General features: G+C 49.3%; 1 protein-coding gene across 1 annotated transcript in view; it reads right to left on the bottom strand.

Annotated features, from left to right (window-relative positions):
• The window catches only part of GALNT18 (polypeptide N-acetylgalactosaminyltransferase 18), a 343,041-nt gene that overhangs the window by 152,895 nt on the left and 169,314 nt on the right, over window positions 1-20,832 (bottom strand). Inside the window, exon 3 of the mRNA XM_065944890.1 lies at window positions 12,236-12,402. Coding sequence (XP_065800962.1) covers window positions 12,236-12,402 — 167 coding nt within the window. The remainder of the gene's footprint in view (window positions 1-12,235; window positions 12,403-20,832) is intronic.

Here is a 20,832-nt window from a genome sequence, read left to right on the forward strand (position 1 = left end):
AACCCACTCTAGTATTCCTGCCTGGAAAAATTCCTTGGACAGAGGAACCTGATGGACTACAGTCCATGGGGCCCCGAAGAGTTGGACACGACTATGTGACCGAGCATGAGCCCAAGACTAGATTAGGGCCCTGGTAAATAAAAACAAAACCCAAACAGCCCTATGCCCGGCCCCAGTCACAGTGAGTCCACACCAGCTACTGGGACCCTCTGACCCCAGTCATTTGTACTGGGTTCCCCCACCCCCAGCATTATTTTCAGCATAACCTCCCACCAACATCCAACCGGGGGGTGCTGGTCTCCCACAGACTCTGAAGGCTAACAGGCAGGACAGATCTGGGCGGCAGCTGGAATGACTGCAGTTGCCAACTCTCACGCATTTGCACCTCTTCTTGCTGAGCACTCAGGCCCTGGAGATGCTGGAGGACACCTGGGTCCCTGCGGGGTCTGGGGTAGCCTTTCAGAAAATCAGGCCCACCAGAAGACATTCCATCTTCCACAGATTTGCTATCAGTAGGAAGTATATGACTGATCGGGCTTTGAGCGCTTTCCACTAATAGGGAAGTGGGGGGTGGGGGGCGGGATGTGCGCTCACTGCACGGCCTGGTGCTCAGCTTGGCTTGTCTTCAGCACCAGTTTGTCTTTTCAAGCTGCTGAGCAAGATAGGCTGTGGGCCAGGAGTGGACAAGGAGACCTTTCCTGCTGGCCGCACCGCAGGCTGGGCCCGTGTGCCCCTGGCCTTTGCCAAGGGCAGCTTGCCTCCCAGCTGCTGGCAGCAGGACCCCTGACCTGAGGGCAAGAGACACCTCTCCTGGGTCCTCCCACACTTGCCTCAGCGCTCCAGCTCCAGGAATTTCCCCATCGACAGATGGCCACCCAGCTGACCAGAGGAAGAGTGCCATTGGTATCTGGTTCCTGCTGGCTTTGTTAGCCAGATACTGGTCACCTTGGACAGTCTGTAAAGCAAAATGGTCCAAAGCTCCCTTGTGTAGACTGCTTGCAGGCGGCTCATGAGCTACAGAGAAGGCAGGCACTTTGCCCTCCTGGGGTTATTCTTGGTCGGCAGGGAAATGTGTTAAGGAAATCCTGGTTACTGAAGTCAGTTTCCTTTGTTGGCAAAGGAACACAAAACGGTGATGAACCACCCATCCCACACCATGGCCGGACTCAAGCAGGCTCAGCTGTGTGACATGCCAGGACCTCAAACAGTGGCTGTGAGGGCAGAGAGGAGGCTGGCGGCACACAGGTTAGAGCTAGAGAAACGGACAGAGCTCTGGGGCAGGCCCACAAAGAGGCAGTGTCCCCAGGGCCAGGCACACCCAGGCATCATGGACTAAGGATGCTCTTCTGGGTGGCTCAGTGGTGAAGAATCTGCCTACCAGTGCAGGAGACTCAGGAGAAGTGGATTCAATCCCCGGGTAGGGAAGATACCCTGGAGGAGGAAATGGCAACCCACTCCAGTATTCTTGCCTGAAGAAATCCTCTGGGCAGGGAAGCCTGGTGGGCCACAGTCCATGGAGTTGCAAAAGAGTCTGACATGACTAAGCAACTGAGCACATATTTTCAGGTGGAGCAGCCTATCAGTGGGAGGTCTCAGCTCCCAGGATGCAGGAAGGAAGGTGGACCAAGCCAGTGGAGCGGGACCCCAGCACCTGGTGGTACAGGGAACAGGGTCCAACCTCTCAAGGAAGAGGGCTAGCCAGGAAGAGATGCAGAGCCAGGCCCTAGGGGAGTGTTTGAACAAGGCTGCATCCCTGCAGGGGACTGATGACTCTCAGCTGGTGCCCTGGTGAAGGGCACAAAGTCAGGACCATGTGGGGTGTGACCAGAAGCTAACATGATGGAATCTGCCAGAGATAGTTATCTGACTCCCTTCTACCCCCACAGTCACTGCCCAAAGCAGACTCAGTCTGAGGATCAGGGCCTGAGTGGGCAGGGAGGGGTGGGCAGTGTCTGCCCAGAGCAGCCAGGAGCTCGAGTCGTGTAAGCCATGTCCTTGGGAGAGTGCTGCCGGATGACATGCGAAGACACGAATCTGTGGCCACGGCCAAGAGTAACTCTCAGGCTGGTGATGAAGGATGAATTTTGTCAGGGAGAGGCAGCCCCAGGCATAAGGAGCAACAGTGAGAGCCTCCAGGACTCTTGTACATTTCCCAGGTGGTGCTAGTGGTAAAGAATCTGCCTGCCAATGCAGGAGACATAGAAGATGCAGGTTTGATCCCTGGGTCAGGAAGACCCCCTGGAGGAGGGCACAGCAACCCACTCCAGTATTCTTGCCTGGAGAATCCCATGGACATAGGAGCCTTGTGGGCTACAGCCTATAGCATCACAAAGGGACATGACTGAAGCAGCTTAGCACGCACTCACGCCTCCATCTCAGGGTTGCTGGGTATCAGCTCCTGGGTATGTGGGTGTGCCCCTGAAGTCACACTGGTCAAAGGCATAGGGGTGGGTGGTGACAAGCAGCCTTCTGCTGAGCTGGCTGATGGCCCATGTGCCTGGTTGTATAAACACTTTTAAGTTGCCTGAGCCTTGGCTGTAATTAGATTAGCTATATGGGATTCTTTAAGCTCCATAAAGCACAATACTGTCGGACCATTCTTTTTCTCTGCTTTTTTAATTTTTGCAATTATTCCAGCTGCACACAAAGCTGTTGGTATTTTTACAGCCTGGAATGAGTATCTCTTGTGTAGGACAGCATCTTTGAAACATTAAACAATGATTAGGTAGGCTCTGGGCCAAGGGATGATGGGGGCTTTCCGGGGAGTGCAGGGGGACCCAGCAGCTGGTGGCAAGCAAGCTGGCAGCTCTGATTCTATTTTGTCACTACACTGTGATTTTCTTACCAACAATTAAAAATAACAATGATTCACAGTTGTACGATTACCTGTCATTCAGCAGGATTCTGAAGATGTCCCGGGTAGTGGTGGAAGGGGCTAAACCACAGTGGTGGGGACTTGCACACCCGGCTCACATGTGCACACACAAGCCCAGCATTGTGGACTGAATGTGTGTGCCCCCAGAACCATATATTCAAGTCCTAACCCCCAAGGTGAAGGTATCTGAAGGTGGGTCCTTTGGAAGGTAATTGGGTTTAGAGGAGGTCACAGGGGTGGAGCCCACATAATGGAATTAGTGCCCTTATAGGAAGAAGAGAAGACACCAGAGCTTAGCTCTCTCCACACCCAGGCTCCAAGGAAGGGGCATGTGAGGACACAGAGAGAAGGCAGCTGTCTATGAGCCAGGAAGTAGGCTCCCAGCAGACACTGACTCTGCCAGCACCTGATCTTGGACTTCCCAGACTCCAGAACATGAGAAGCAAACCCCTACTGTTTAAGCCACTCAGATCACGGTGTTTTGTTACAGTGGCCCAGACGGACTAAGACACCAGGTACAGACGTGCTTGCTCACAGAACTTACACATGATTACAAATAAATGCACACTCACAGGTTCGTACCCACTCATTCACATGTGTTCACATGCACACATATGTGTGCACAAACGAGCATATCAACTTCCCTCTATTTCAAAGGAAACGGGAAGCTGACTCCCTCTGACAAGGTGACCTAAAGCACGGCTGCCAACTTCACCTGTTACCTCTCAACTCTGAGCCTAGAACTTCTGTGCAAAGTTGCTCCTTCTCGAGCCCAGGGCAGCGCTCCAGCCGAGGAGATGGCCACACCTTCTCTTCAGGGCCTTTTTTGCCTCCTCCTTCGCTCACCCTGCTGCCAAACATCTCTCTTTGTGCAGTGTATGGAGGTAAGAGAATGAGGATAAAAATTTGAGTCAGAAACCCATGGTGCACCAGAGGCAGCCTTGTTTAATAGTCAAGGGTGCAGGCAGGCTCTGAGGCCAGACAGCCTAGGTGCAAACTCTACCTCTGTGTGACTCTGGACATGTGCCTCAACTTTTTTGTGCCTATTTCCTTTTTATAGAAAATGATATTAATCATGGTCCTTACCATTACCACAGAGTGCTGATTAATTTATGAAAAGTTACTTAGAATAGTCTCTGGCACAAACCTGATCCAGCCAGCAGGGGGAGTAGTTCAGAGTGATGCCAGACTTCCTGGAAGCAGGGGCCTGGGAGTGGACCCTGAAGCCCGGAGCTGGCAAAGGGGCTGGAGGGGAGGGATGAGGGTCACTCCCAGAAGGCGACTAAGCAGGTCCCACAGTCACCATGAGCAAGCCTGAGGGGCCTGGCCGTGGGCTACCATGTCCACGCGCAGTGCAGGCAACAGAAAGACTGGCCACTGGACCAAGCAGGGACGCAGTATGGAGTTGAGCAGCCAGCCTTGGGAGGAGCCAGGAGACCCGCGGTCCCATCCGGCCTCTGTCACTCACATACTGTGGGGCCCTGGCCAGTCTCTGCCCGATGTAGATACTGGTTCCCTCCGGAGAGCCGGCTGGGGCTTGCCTGTCAGCCTGCCTGCCTCCCGACACTGTGGTGGGGGAAAGTGTTAGTCACTCAGTTGTCATGTCCGACTCTTTGTGACCCCATGGACTGTAGCCTGCCAGGCTTCTCCATTCATGGGATTTTCCAGGCAAGAATGCTGGAGTGGGTTGCCACTTCCTTCTCCAGGAGATCTTCCCAGGAATCGAACCCGGGTCTCCTGCATTGCAGGCAGACTCTTTACCCTCTGAGCCACCAGGGGAAAGAGTCTGCTTGGCCTGTATCTCAAGGCCTGCATACTTCTAAGCTTCCTCCTGCCAGAAGATGTGGAAGGTTTTGAGCAAACATGGCCAGTGAGAAGGCTGGATCCCTGGGCAAAGGATATCCACTGCTCAGGAGACAATTCAATCCCAGCTGAAGTATGTGAGGTGCTGGGAATTGGCCATTCTCTTGTTGGAAGGCAAGAGAAGAACATAAGCATCAGGCTGGTGTAGGCCAGGCCAGTCACTGCCAACCAAGTGCTGATCAAAATCTCCAGGGAATGAGATGCTTAAAAGAATATTTGATATCACCATTGCTTTGATGTGCTTTTAGTCACCAAATTCAGATTCATTTTGCAATTTCAAGTACCATGAAAGAAGACTGCCTGATTTTTCAAGTTTATTAAAAGAAGACATGAGTTAAGAAAGGAAACAGAGAAACTGAACACAGCAAAAGAAGTGGGGGTGGCTGGATCGTGGGATGGGGTGACTCTGGGATAGCTGGTGAGAGAGCTGGAAATGGCTTGTGTCCATTGAGCGCCTGCTCTGGGCCAAGTGCTGCATACCTGAGTCTCATGAAAGTATTTACAATGTGTGTGGGATGGGTGAGGTGGAGGTAAATGTTTAGCTGTGACTTAAAGTACTTGGCACAAAGTATGTGGCCATTAAAAACCTGTTGAGGGAACGGATGAATGAAGTGAATGATCAAGTGAATGAAAGGCAAGAATCAAAGGCAGAGGTGATTTTATCAGCTGCAAGTCCTGGTGCTTCCCTCCCTCTGAAGGTCTATAAAGGTTGAATCACTCAGTAGTCCCAGCAAAAGACATTGGCCCATTGGGATTTGCCAAAAAGCACAGTAATTAAAACCAGGAGGCTCTGAGCTGTGTTCCAACCATTGCCTTGAGCTATTGCCTCAGAGTGGCAGGGCAGGCAGCCAGGCAGCCACTGTCAGGAACGCCTGCAGGGGCTAGGTAACATGGAAGAGAGAAGGCTCAGGTTGGTCGTCTGACTCCATGCATAGGACCTGAGGTCAGGCCATGACGAGGTAACTGCAAAAGAAGCTCCCCTTCTGCTCTGCATCCCTTCCCCATTCCTGCCATCTCCCTAGGATGCAGCAGAGAGGGTCCCAAGGGCCCCGCCCCAGGAAGAAATACTCTACCCAGCAGTGCCTACTGCCAGTCCAGCCCTGGAGCCTCTGAAGCGCCTGCTGTCCCGAGCTCCTCAGCTGCAGCACACAGGATGATGGGAGACAGAAATTAGAACTGTGATTCCCACAGAAGGTCCCATTGTATCAGAATTCTCTGGGGTGCTTATTGATGTGCAGATTCCAAGCCTTGCCTCAGGCTACAGAATCCACATGCATTCTTTCACTGAATCAATATTTACTGAACACCTACAAGAATCAGGCACCATTGTAGGTGCCAGAGACACAGCAATGAACAAAACAGATGTCCCTATCTTCATGGAGCATGCATACTGCTGCTGCTGCTAAGTCACTTCAGTCGTGTCCGACTCTGTGTGACCCCATAGACGTCAGCCAACCAGGCTCCCCCATCTCTGGGATTCTCCAGGCAAGAACACTGGAGTGGGTTGCCATTTCCTTCTCCAATGAGTGAAAGTGAAAAGTGAAAGTGAAGTCGCTTAGTCATGTCCAACTCTTAGCGACCCCATGGACTGCAGCCTACCAGGCTCCTCCATCCATGGGATTTTCCAGGCAAGAGTACTGGAGTGGGGTGCCATTACCTTCTCGGAACATGCATACTAGTGGAGGGAAAATGTACAAATAAATAAGGGAGAGTAACTAAGTGAGTACATTGTATCAGAAGGCGAGAGACTGTTGCAGAAAAGAAGCACTGAAGGAATGAAGAGTAACAGAGGTTGTTGCAGAAAAGAAGCACTGAAGGAATGAAGAGTAACAGAGGTCAAGGCTGCCATTTTAATGAGGTGCCATCTGCAACATTTGAAGAGGTAAAGGAACCAGGGGTGCAGCATCAGAGGGTAAGAGCATTCCAAAAGGCGGGGCAGTGCGTGCCTGCTAAGTCGCTTCAGTCATGTCCGACTCTTTGTGACCCCATGGACTGTAGCCCACCAGGCTCCTCTGCCCAAGGAATTCTCCAGGCGTGAATATTGGAATAGCTTGCCATGCCCTCCTCTAGGGGATCTTCCTGACCCAGGGATCGAACTCACCTCTGTCTCCTGTATTGGCAGATGGGTTCTTTACCACCAGCGGAAGCAAGTGCAAATGTCCTGAATCAAGAATGTGCCTGGTACAATTCTCTGTATTTTTAATCAAGCTCAAACCTAAGTGTTTGAGGCCACATTAGAGGACTGACAGCATCCTACCCAGGTGCCAGCCTCTGAAAGAGTGGAGCTTGTTTAGGAAATTGCCAAGATGCCAAAGGATGGGCACTCCGAGTCCTGCACGAGGGCCACCTGCAGAAACTTCCGTCCTTGGCTTCTGGGATGAAGACAAAAGTCTTAAGTGGCATGGATGAAGAAAGCAGTGATTGACTGCCCTACTTTTGTGTTTGTGAAAACACAATCCTGACCCCAAAGCAAAGGTGCCCTTGGGGGTCGGGGGGCAGTTGGGGAACACGAGGCACCAACATACAGAACCTGTGACAACCACCTGGAAGACAGTCTGAAAGCTCTGTTCTCCGGCTTCAGGCTTCACTTAGAGTTTTAAACACCAGCATCGCTTCCATCATGCATTATCCCAGTCAAGCCTCCAAACAATCCCAGAGGTAAGAATTATACGTCTCAATTTTATAGATAAGGAAAATAGGGTTCACAGAGGTTAAGAACACAGAGCTGGGAAGAAGCTAGAAAGAGCTGGAACTAAATAACTGGCCTAATGCGAATTCTGGCTCTTCCCACCAGGGCACACTGGTTCAGCGAAGAAAGAAAAGCCTGGGTTGCTTTTAACTGGGGGCTGCACGGCAGCTATTATTGTTATTGTTTTTACGACTCTCGTTTTAACTCATCCTTAGTGCTCTTTGCAGCTTGCGGCATGTTCACCCTCATTATCCTGTGTGTCCTCAGTGACCGTGGAACAGACAGGGAAGGGCAAAGCCTGAAGCCTACACAGGGCACGAAAGAACACCACAGTGAAAGGCCCATGGCTGGCAAGTGGCAGAACTGAGACCGGAAACCAAGTCCTGTTATGTCTCATCCCGCTTTGCTTTTAATCACAGGATTCCCTGATGGCAGAGAATGGATCCAACCCATCACTACCTCCACGCCCTTGGCCCAGGCTGGGGACCCTATGAATGTTAGCTGAGCTGAGTTGGCCTGATGTCAAATCAATGAAAGTCTGGTGCTGAGTGGGCTGATGCCCCAGAGGGATTCCTCCAAGGATACGGCCAGAGGCACCTTCCCCATCAGGCTGAGTCCTCAGGCAGCCCTTGGCTAAGGCTAGAGACAGCTCCCTTCCTCCAAGAGCCACAGTCTCAATGTCTCGGCCACCCCTCCTTGAGAGCTCAGCGCAGGCTGGTCTCAGGGAGACCCATTACTGGTCAGATTTCCAGTCCATTCCCCACAGGGGCCAACCCTTCATTGCCTCCAGCTCCCTTCCTGTTAGCCCATCTGCTCTTTCCGACTGGGGGAAAGATGGGCCTGTTCTTCCCAGAGGCAAGCCTGGGTGTTTCCGTGCCCTGGGTCCCATCTTCTCCTCCCTTCTCAGAAGCTGTCCTCACCTTGGCTTCAGAGAACTCAGGCGCACCCTCCCCAGACCAAGGGCCTCATATATCCCCTCTCCAGACCAATTAAATTACTAGAGCTAAGGCATGACACCCCTAGATTTCTTAAAAGCTCTGCAAGCGATTCTAATGTGCAGTCAGAGTCATGAGCACAATCTGCCTTTGGAAAAGAGAGAGAAACACATCACAGTACCATAGAACACAATAGAAATGAATAACAGAGGCCAAATTATAATAGAGCATATCAGAGCACTTTGCACATTATAGGAATTAACCATTGTTTCTTAAAAGTTTTGTTTCAATTGTGTGTGCGTGTGCATGGGTATGAGTGGGTGTGTCATCCTGGGTCATGACTGCAGACCATGGTTAATTAGTGGAAAACATCTCTCCAGCTCCTCTTTGGCTCCTGATTCTCCTTCACAGTCAACATCCCTGATGGAAGCATCTACCTCCCAGCTGCTCTTCACCTTCATCTGGCTTTTGCAGCCCCACCCCCAACCTTTCCCACTGAGAAAGTAGGGGGGAAAAAAAAAAAAAACCTTTTCCACCCCATGGAAACATGATCCACACCCCTCAGATATAATGGCTTCTTCCCAGAATCTGAGTCCTTCCACTAGCCTGTGAAAGTGAAAGTCACTCAGTCGTGTCCGACTCTTTGCAACCCCATGGACTGTACAGTTCATGGAATTCTCCAGGCCAGAATATTGGAGTTGGTAAGCCTTTCCCTTCTCCAGGGGATCGTCCCAATCCAGAGATCAAACCCAGGTCTCCCGTATTGCAGGCAATTCTTTACCAACTGAGCCACAAGGGGAGACCTCTGAATGGCTTGGGCTTAGTCAAAGAGGTGGCTTGTTCCTGAAATTCTCTTTGTCCTCAGAGTCTGGCCTACCCTCCAGATTCACTTGGCCATTCCCTCTCTGTCTCTTATCATCTAACCCTCTTCCTCCTGACTCCTAAACACCTTATCCTCTCATCCTCTCAAATTTCTATTTCTTTTGTTCTCCCCTCTTCAGTTTTCCATCCTCTCTTCCCAACCAAAGGCTTTATTTAATGTGTGTACAAGACTCCCCATTCATGTCCTCATACTTTCCTATCGAGCTCCAGTGTGCGGTTGGCCAGCTGTGAGGCAGTCTCCTGGGAACGGAGGTCGGGGCTGGGGAGGGGTAATGATGATGGTTGCTCAGCTCACAGTGAGATCCTTGACCATGTCAGGCAGGTGAGGTAAGCAAGGGAGGATAACCATCCCCCTTTACTGGAAGAAACTGAGACTCTGAGAGGGTGAGAAAAGCTTCTGTGGTCACTCACCCATAATGGAGAGGGTCCTAGAACCCAGGACTTCAGACTTCAGAGTTCTTTCCCTTCACACCATGCACTCGAACTCAACACACACATCCTATTCATTAAACCAGAGATTCTCAACCAGAGCTGTGTAACAGAATCGTCAAGGATGCTCTTAAAAGCAGAGATGGTTAGATTCCGCCTCAGACTTACTGGGTTAGAATCTTCTGGGAAGGTTTCTGCTTGATTTGTATTTTGAAGTAATTACAGACTCACAGGAAAGTACACAGAAGTACCCAAGGAGGTCCCATGCCCCTTTCACTCAGCCTCCCCCAACGTTAACATCTTACACAACTATAGTATGATATCAAAATGAGAACACTGACATTACCAAAATCACAAAGCTTCTCCAGGTCTTTTCAGTAATATGTGCACTCATCTGGGTATGTGTTTGCAGTTCTGTGCAATTTTGTCAAGTGTAGCCTTGTGTAATCATCACCAAGTCAAGGTACATAACTATGCCATTAACTCAATATTTCCCAGAGCTTTGGATTTAAAAGTCCCCCATCTCTGATCTGATGGAGAACCCACCCACTCTTCCTCCTGCCCCCTATCCTGGGAATGACCACCATCCTCTAAGTCACCCTGGTTTGAGACTGAGTCATCATTTACCAGCCCTCCTTTGGCCTTCTCTTAGTCAAGAGATCCAATAGATGCTTCCTTTATAAAACCTCTCAGGCTCATATCTCGACCTCAGTCCCCATAACCAACACAACTCTAGGCCCCTTAATTTCTTGCTGTATGGCTGCAATTATGATGTATACGGTTCCCTTCTTCAAGCTGTCTCTTTCCCCCAACCAATGATCTAAACCACATCCAAAGCCCTTCATTGCCCAGTCCTGACTGTATTACTTCTCTTACCAAAATATGCTTATCACCATTTAGAAAATTAAGTTCAAATCATTTAAATTCAAATATGAAGCCCTCTATATGTGGCTCACTTTCCTTATCTAAATTTCTCAATCTCCATTTTCCCCCTCTTTTCCACAGGAACTAATGACAAAACAGCATTCTTCAGGCCACAATAAAGCTTTTACCATGGGGATGAAATGAAAGATTCCAAGATTTCCTTCTTGATGCTTTGTTCTCTCTTTTGTGATGAGAGGAGGTGGGGTGGGATGGAGCCTGGGGATGCCTTTTACTTGGCGGATACCATCACCCTTGGAGGGACGGCTCTTCCACCCCTTGCCTCCTGACAATGTAAGAGGCCAGGAGGACAGCTGGCCTTGCTGGAGCAAGATAGGGTTCACGAGCAGGCTAGTCACAAAATTGTAGTGCTAGCCACTGGGGAATGGGAGCTTTCTCAGCATCCACTCCTTGGACCCAGGCAGGTAGCTATATAGGTAGGTCTCCCTACTTGAGGTCTCCCTCACAATAGGCCATCACCTTTAAAACTGCTCTGCCTATTTGCTGCCATCCTAGGTGCCTTTTCCTTCCTTCACATCCATGGAACAATGATTCATAAGCACAGCCCTTCAGAAGGCTCTAAAATTCCCTTCTTACTACACTACACTACACTTCTTACTACACGATAATAAAATGAAACAGAAAATTTGCTTATAGAGATTAAAAATATTTCAATTACCTAATATGTTTCAGCTTTAATTGATAATAAAATACAAATTTCTCATCTGAACTCATTACAGCAATGGATTCACTGGGAAATTTACTACCTGACATCAGAGAAAATGCTAAAGATAACATAAGCCCAATGACTGTGCTCCTGTGACCCGGTTGTATTATCTGCAGCACATTCATATTAAAGCTCCTATCAGGAGAACTGGTTCTCAAACTGTCTCAGTGCATGGTCTCTAAGTTTGGAAACTGTTATTAAGGAGATGGTATATATGGGAAGAATTGGAAGTCATGGAATATGTCCCAAGGGAAAGAGGTACCTGGTAGTAGCCGGAGAAAGGGAGAAAAGCTGTGAGGGCTTCAACAAGGGATTGCAGGTCGCCTGGGGCTTTGCTCAGGTCAGATGGAACGTGGAGCAGGGGATGCAGAAAAGAAGCTAGACTTTCAACAGCTCTGTGGCTGTCATTGCAGTATATATATCTTCTACCAGGCTCACCATCAACACCACTATGACCACCACCAGCACCATCAACACTTCCACCATCACCGCCACCACTGCTAGGGCAACGTCAATGAAAAATCTTCTAGGCAAAGGCCAAGGCACACAGCAAAGTGGAATGATGCTTCACAGAAAAGAGTCACTGGAAAGCCTCACTGTGTATGTGGAGGGGGTGGAGATCATGGCTATTTATCTCAGCATATTGCACTAGGATGTTGAGGGAGAGAGGTGACAGCCAGCATATTGCACTAGGATGTTGAGGGAGAGAGTTGAAAAGCTTGGGGAGACCAGACCCCTCCGGAATGTGAAGAGGGCGCAACTGTGGACTGAACCTTCCAGAGTGGTAACCATCGTGAACCTCTCCTCTCAGAGGCAGCATCCCAGAGAAGGCAGAGCCATGGAGAGCCCGTAGAAAGTGAGAACCCTGCAGGGAGGCTGAGACGCCCGCACAGGGCAGGGAGCCAGGCACTCACCGTTACTGCTGTTGTCATCCACCAAGATGATCTCCTTGAGCAGGTGCGGAGGCGTGCGCGCGATGGCCGAGTGGATGGCGCGCAGCAGCACAGACAGCGCTTCATTGACAAAGATGAACACGATGCTCACCTCTGGGAGGCTGTCGGGGAATGAGAGGTTGCGGCACCTGGAAAGAAGAGCAGCCAGGCTCTGAGATCTGTCGCCGACTCGGCGGGGGTCGCCCCAGGTGCTGGCCCGCCCATGTCTTGGCTCCAGCTTTGCTGGAAAGCTCAGGAGTCCATACTCTCCCCCCGGGGTCTTCTCTTTGATATACTTAAGATAATCACAAAGGGTACAGCAGACAGGCCCTCAGCCACTGAAACCTGTTTGCCCCACTACAGAGTCTGAATTTGTCAACAACTCTCCCAGATGAACAGTTGTATCACTAGACCCTAGGACAGGGCCTGGAACCCAGCAGGCTGTCACCAAATGTTTACTGGAAGAATGACACCGTATTTCTAAATCCAACAGGATGGGAAATGCAACCAAAAGAAAATCTTAGTTTTTCCAAAATGACAGCCAGTGCTTAAATGAGGCCAGACCTTAGATGACCTGCTTCAGGAGAAAAACATGTCTTCTTCCAGAGACTCCTCCTGCCAGAATCCACTCTGCCTCACTCCAGAAGGAATGCTGCCTAGAGCCTCCCTTATAGCTCTTTCATCTTACAGATCCAGCCTCCAGAAACAGGTGGAAACCAGAGGCAGAGTCTCAACATGACAGAGGAATGGAAGGACAATTCAGACCTCATTTCACAGATGAAGATGCTAAGGCTCATAGAGGCTAGGTCCCCACCATGTGTCCACTGCCAAGATGGAACCTCAACTCTGGTCTTCTTACTTCTACACCAGGGTTCTCCCTTCAAGGAGAAGCGGTCAGGTGAGAGACTGCCCCTAACTGTCCCATTTCCTCCTTAGCTCCATTGAAACCCATTTGGAGGTCCACTTGGAGGTCTCTTATCCAAGTGACATGAGGCAAAATCACAAAAGTCTGCATGCCACTCTCCAAAGGAAGGGGAACATGAGACCGTAAAATTAGACCCCATCACGAGGCCAGACAGTAAGGAATGTCATGGTTCCCAAGGGCATGTCAATTCCTTCTCCTGCAAGCATTGACTTTGTAGATGGGAAACCACTGCTGGTGCCCTTCTCTGGCTGACACTAAATACTGTTCCAGAAGGCACTAAGCTCCCATCTTCAGGACAGCTGAATGAAAGGAGAGAGCAGCAACTGTAGCCCTGACCTCAGTCCTCGGCTCAGAGTGGAGGCTGCCTGCTCCCACCACTGGCCACTGAAGGTTCCAGGGGTTCAGGGCTGGTGACCATGTTGCACTGCTCCAAAGTGGGAGGTACAGTCAGGTGAGCATAATAATGCAATAATGAGCATAATAGCACAGGGCTTCCGCCCATTGTAATTAAAGTGCTGCAGGATAGGGATGGGCCCGCTCTTCCTTAATGAGGAAGGCTGCAGGATAACCAGCGCTGAGCAATTTTGGAGAAATCACAGTGGGGCCTCAGCCTGCTTAAGAGCAGATTAATAAACTAAAATCACTGTCTCTATGGTTACCAGAAATTTACAGAAACTTCTCTCATTCTATTTCCAGCTCTCCTTTTCTCTCACCAAAAAAAAAAAAAAAAAAATGAGTGGGGGAAGGGAAAGAACCGAGCTTTTATCCAAACCTGCTTCATACTTAGAATATGAATAAAGCCACCAGGGTAACAGATTGGTATAGAATTCATTCATTCTTGCATTTAATGGAATCTATTGAGTTTTTTCCATGAGGCAGGTACTGCATTAAGGGTTAAAACAGAACATGGACAAAGTGCCTGTCCTCAGGGAACTTATGCTCTGAAGTGGGAAGCAGGCAAACATGGCAGCAAACAAATGATACAGTTTCATTCAAGCGCGGAAATGCAAGGGAATGTGGTGTCAGAGGATAACGTGGTGCCGCGGCAGCTGTTCTGGACGGAGTGGTCAGGGAAGGACTCTATGAGGGGGAGAGCTTTGTCACCTGGCACACCACAGGTGCAAAGGCCCGTGGGGTGGCGGGGACAGTGTTGTGACTAGAGATGAGGTGTGGAGGGAGCAGCTCAGGTAACTGCAGCGAAGGAGGAAGAGATGAGGAGGATGAGGGAGAAAGGCTGAATGAAGGAGAAAGGCTGGGATGCCTCCTTAAGCTCATCAGACCCTTTCAAAAAACGTGTTGTTGTTGTGAATAGTACTGTCACAACAGCAATTAAAAGGTGGTGGTTAACAGTCAAATAACTCTTCTGGCCTTTCCTTAGGAATGCAAAATGATAGAAGTACTAATACACAACCAACTTGCTAATTGCAGTTTTAAAAAGCACTTTATATGGTCAGACTACTAGCACATGACCTTTATTTTTCTTTTTTGAAAGTGTAATGAACAGCTCCTAATAAGATCACTATATCAGTACAAGCTAACTGTCTCCCCCACTAACTCCACCAGCCATGAGACTGACCCTAGTCCGTTCCTACATCTCCAGGGGTTGCCTCTTGAGTTCTCAGAGCCTCAGCATCTAAAGCCTCAGGTGTTTCCCAAGTGTTTTTCAGAGTTAGGGGTTAACTGCCTTCCACGCCTCTCTTTCCTTTTTAAAGCTCCACATAACCACTCCAAGTTGAACTTCTCCCGGTAACGGCCATGGCCGTCCTGATTGGCTGGGCTGCCATGTCTGGTATCCATCTCCTGGTGACCTTTCTCCAAGCAGAGCAGGATTGTTATGTTTGTTTTTCAAGCTAAACTCTACTGATCACTATTTTTACATGCAAGACTCTTTCAAACTCAGCTGTTATATGACAACCCTTTTGAACATAACAGAACACCTAGGAGAGTACATCACATTTGTGTGTGTTCATTTCTGTCTCCTCCCACTATAATGACCTTCCCTGAGAGCAGGGACTTTATTTTGCTACTCTGCTAGCTCCCAATCTTAAACCAGAGTCTGGCATATAGTAGGTTTTCGGAATTAAACCAACACGTTTATTTATTTTATCCGTGTATACCTCGGAGATACTGCAGATTCGAGTCCAGACCACTGCAATAAGGCAAATACTGCAATGTAGTGTGTTATATGAATATTCTGGTTTCTCAGTGCATTTAAAATTATGTTTCTATTACACGATAGTATATTGTGTGTGATAGCATTGTCTGAAAAAAACAATGTACATGCCTTAATTTAAAAATGCTTTATGGCTACAAAATGCTAACCATCACATGATAACACAACACTTCAACTTGTAGAAAATGCAGTATCTGTGAAGCACAATAACGTGAAATGCAGTAAGACAAGGTATGTCTGCATAAGGCCTGAATTTCATATGCGTGCCACTGATCTCAGCTTGCTCCTTTTTGTATAAACCTCCTCCCTAGAAGGAGAGTCAGGTCTCCTCTCACCAGCAGGTCCTTCCTTCTCCTGCTCTCCCTCACCGGGATTTTGGCCCCAATCGCTCATGTTCCATCTCCAGCAGCTCTCTGCACTATAACTAAGCGATCCCCCCTGGCCAAATGTACCGAGCTCCTTAAATCCTTCCTCCCTCCCTTCTCTCCGGAGAGTCACTCAAGGCCCTCCCAGGATCAGCCGCGGTGCTTTTTCTCCAGACTGCACAGCATCTAACCTAAACCTGGGTCTGAGAGTAGAGAGGTGAAGGGTGGGCAGGATACGAAAGACGAGGTGGGCTAGTTTATAGGTAGAGAGCATTGTGGGGGAGAAGCGATGGATAAACCCACCCAGGCATTGACCCAACTGTGCCCTGAATTGCTGTGTGATCCTGGGCAAGCCACTCCCCTGCTCTCCATGTCCTGTCACATGGAGGCAGGGACAGAGGAAGGCAGGGGAAATGATCGCTTTAGGTGTCTTCTCCATATCGTTCAGGATCGTCTCTCTCATACATGATGAACAAAAAACATCTCACTAAAGAAATAGTTTGCAAACTTCCTCTTCCTCCTAGCCAGCACCTGGCCATCACAAAATGCCACAAGACACATACATCTGATCACCACCATAGTAGTGACTAGGCAGAATGACCAACTCAACCAAGTCTGCCCAGGACTCTCCCAGTTTCAACACTGAGAATCCCTAGCACACCAGGATGGTTGGCCATCCTATGACTAGACCACAGCTTCTTGATGGCACGGATCTTGCTCGCGACTGCGCGTGCTCTGCCTGGCACTGTTCTAGCCGTCGGCAAGCATTCATTCAGCCAGCATCTGCTGAATAAACTGAGGCTACTGTTTCAAAGCACCCAACACACATATAATGGATACACATACTCCTGGTTCCTATCTTCATCTCAACATTGAAGCAGAACTTACAGGGCTGAGGGGAGAAGCAAAAGGAGGGAGGAAGACCAGTATGTCAGACGAGATGTCCTCATACCTCCTGGTCCCACCCACCATCATTACTGCCAGACACTGAACTGAGGACAGGAGTCTGCCTGCAGCAGGGCATCATGAGTCCTGCCAAAGGAACACACATCCAAGAGCTGCTATGGAGGAGGGTTGTTCCAGACCAAACCCAGTGCTTCTGCTCCAAAATCTGGCCACTTTACCCAACAACCAGACCCAGCCTCTACCTGATGGTTATGCCTCTTATATTCACATGCCAGGGATCTCCCCCTGCCCCTGTGTCTGCCAGAGTCTGGCCAGCACGGCCTCTGCTCCCAGAGCCTGCCAACCCCACCTGCTTTGGTGTCTGCCTCTGTCTACCCCCATATCTGCTCACTTCTCCAGGAAAGGGCCAGGGTACGTGAGAGTCGGAGGAGCTGCCAGGATGTAACCGACCCTTCCCTATTTATATGCCTTGAGAAAGCCTGACTGTACCAGATTGGTCCCTCACTCATTTTGAGAAGAGGCACATTCTCCTGTAAAATTCAGCCATAAAAGTTCCCTTTGTACTTTTATTCTTGTTCAAAGTTAAGCCATTTTCCACTAAAGATAAAAACAAGGCATTTCTGAGCGGGGAGAACTGTAGCTGTCTAATAAGCCGGGATTGATGGTCCTGATAAAGTCGACTGCATCGATCCCTGCACAGAGGCAGTGCGGGGACAGGAGCCTCCCAGCAGAGCTCCCCGGGACGGTTTTAAGCTGTTCATGAGGCAAGTTTATGTCGAGGGCTTTAGTGATGCTGTTACCTGCGAGAGGCAGAGAGGCAGTGCCAGACTAAGAGAGGCCAAGTCAGGCACCCGGGAACTGGGTACCAGCCAGGACAGCAGCCAGACACCTCCATAGTGGAGGGATGGATTCTTCCTGTGACTCTGGCAAACCTATGAGCTCCTAGAGCATTGAAGCATGACTCGTGGAGGCCGACTGACCCCTTCCAGTGTGAAGATCAAAGTAGAATGTGAACTGGGGGCTACTGGCCAATGTGTATGGGGAACTGGGTCTAACTATGCCTGGGTTCTGAGAGTGCAGGAGGGACCCACCTGGACCAAGCAGAGAGAAGATAACACTCCCCTGAATACCCACTCCCCTGAGTGTCCCCAGCTCCTCTTTCTTCCTAGGTTTCTCCTAGGTAGGATTGAGGGTCTCCCCTGTACCTGCAGTCAGTACACAAGGGTTCAGCTGCACTGTTGACCACCCAAGGATGGCACCCTGGGATCAGCAGTATCTTCTTATCCCTTCATGGCGAACTGTGTCCTCACCCCGGCCTCCAAACCTCCCACCTGCACCCACAGGACTTGCTTGATCCTCCTCTGACTTCACTTGGTTAGACTTCTGGCTTCTTCCAGAACTTTTCAGATTAGATAGGCTCCCAGCCTGCCAGAATACAGTCTGCTGGACTTAATGAGACCCAAGGATGAGAGTAGTGTTGGGGTTCTCACTGGGCATGCGTGCAGTCAAGACTTCCACTCCTGGAGGCTGGCATCTCTATCTCTGTAACCTCTGGAGCTCAGAGACTGCACCATGCTTGCTACTCCTACTGCCCAGGGACTCCGCACAGAATTTCTGGAAGTAACAACATTAATAATTTTCACTTACTGAGTGCTTATGACTTGCCATAAATCAAGCTAAGAGATGTATGGATATTTTTACTTTTTTCTCCCTCTGATTTTTATTCTTTCCTAAAGTTCTATAGGGTAAACATTTTATCCCCATTTTATAGATGAGGGCAATTGGACTGAGACAGCAAGTTATTTTCCAGGACTTCCACCTGGGCTCATTTGCCTCCAAAGTCAGTGCCCAAAGGTCCTGTTAAACTAGGGTCCGCACCTTCCTTCTGTGACCATCTAGAGATTTGTCTGGCCAGACACTGGTGTTGTGACAACCCAGAGACCTGGTGGAGGGAGGGACAAAAAGGGAGTCACTCCAGGTCAACTCTGATGAAAGACAGGGTGGACACAGTACAGCTAGGAGAATGATGTGGACTATTACAATAAAGCTCTACTGGCCATGTGAAGCCTAAATTGCCTTCCTGTTTCATTGCTTCCATTGAGATAAGCAATACCCGAACACACTCTTTGTTTGAAGCTATGTTCTCTGCCCTCCTCCAGAGCCTAGGTGTGTGGCTTCTGATGGTGTGATTATGTGACTGTGTGTAGACACTGGCTTACAAAGAATCCCAGCCACCTGCTGTCACCTGAGTAAGCTCAGCTCCTTCCTCCCTGAGAGCATACATATAACCCAGCAAAGAAAGACACAGTGCACTTCCTAGACTGGGATGGGATCCCTGTTAGACTCTCACAGGCTCCTTTGTTTTACTCTCATGCCACATGTATGCTATTGCCACTTACCTTTTAATGTGATTATTTAACAGATGTCAGTACTGCCACTAGACTATAAGCTGCATGAGATCAAGACCAATCTGCTTTGCTCACCAGCCCGTCCCCTCCACCCCCCATGCCCCATGCAGCATCCAGCACAGAGTACAAACTCAGGAAGCACCCAGTATCTGGCTGAAAGAACAAATGCTCAAGCAGTGAACAGTAGAATGAATGCAGTCCCGAGAAAACCCTGTGGGTGGGATTTCCACCACAGCCTAACAGAATGGAATCATGGAGTTGAACATTTACTCCCTGCCTGACCACAACAATAAGCCCAGATCATCCAATAAGCCAGAGGGGTCATGGAGGCAGTGGGGATATGTCATGTAGCCAGGGGCTTCAGGGTCCTGGTAGGATGCATGTCTGGCTCAGATGTGGAAGAGATAGCGGACAGGAGTTTTAATTATCTACAAAGCAAGAGAAACGGACCAGCCTCATCTCAGAAGAGCACCTGACACCAAAATGACAACAGGTACAATTCTAAGCAGAGGTGATCATCAAAACGTTCAGCTTTCACTCAGAACCAGAAGTTCTACTAACATCCTTTTAGGGGACTCTACTGATTTGGAGAGAGGATCTGCTATATCAAACATAGACTGTAAGTAGAAGAAGGAGGGAAATGAATCAATTAAAATGTAAACAGCCAACAGGAAGCAGGGCAATCATTTGTTCCCAAAACTTATTAGAAATCCAGGGAAAATGGGTTTGCTGGGACTACACAGACAGCACCCAGAAAACAAAAGTCAGCTGGCTCTGGAGGAGAAGTCACACAAGGGACCGAGCATCTCCATGTGGTGGGTTTGAGGGTGAGCAGGCCTGGCCTGTGGCAAGGAGAGCTGAGGAACAGGGGGGAGGTGGGGACGGCAGGCACTGCAGGTGGGAAGAAGGAGGATGGGGCACCTTTGCTTTCCAGCAGAGCCTGGCTCTAGCCTCCGATGCTCGGAACTCTGGGGCTGGGGAGAAACCACTCTGATCTATCTTGCAATGCCTGACTGGCCCTCCTCTCACCTAGGGTCAGGGGAAAGGCCTGGCCCATGTGATTCCTGTCTGCTTACTGGTCCTTCCAGTAGTTAAAGTCATGACCGTGTCCCCCAGGCCATCTCGTTTACAAATCAGAGACCCAGATGTGCTCAGTTGCTCAGTTGTGTCTGACTCTTTATGACCCCTTTGACTGTAGCCTGCCAGCCTCCTCTATCCAGGGAGTTTTCCAGACAAGAATTCTGGAATGAGCTGCCATTTCCTCCTCCAAAGGATATTCCCAACCCAGGGATCAAACCCGGGTCTCTTGCATCTCCTGCATTGGCAGGCAGATTCTTTACCATTGAGCCAGCAGGGAAGCCCAGGGACCCAGATGAAGAGTAACAAAAAGTTAAATAGCAGTTACTGTGATGTCAGGCAATGTTCTAAGGCACCTACATATATTACATGTATTACCATCTCCAGTTTACAGACAGGAAAACCAAGGAACAGAGAGGCTACTTAACTTGCTGGAGATCAACCAGCTGAGAAGTGAGAGACCTGGCCTTGGAATCCAGGCAATTGGGTTTTACATATTACTCTATCATCTAGCAGAAACTTCATCTGTCTGCCATGTTACCCAGTTTTTCCTCTTGAGTTGTTCTCCTCTAAACATACCTCACTTTCTTTATATCCCATAAAATCCAGTTCCGTAGCTTTGATCTGAGTAGCAGAGTAGAACAAAACTATTCACCTCACCATTTTAAGACATTAATATTGCTCAAGATTACATTATATTTAAGAACAATCATGTGATACTACTG

The sequence above is a fragment of the Muntiacus reevesi genome, chromosome 9, assembly GCF_963930625.1.
Source record: "Muntiacus reevesi chromosome 9, mMunRee1.1, whole genome shotgun sequence".
In the NCBI taxonomy this organism is placed as follows: Eukaryota; Metazoa; Chordata; class Mammalia; order Artiodactyla; family Cervidae; genus Muntiacus; species Muntiacus reevesi.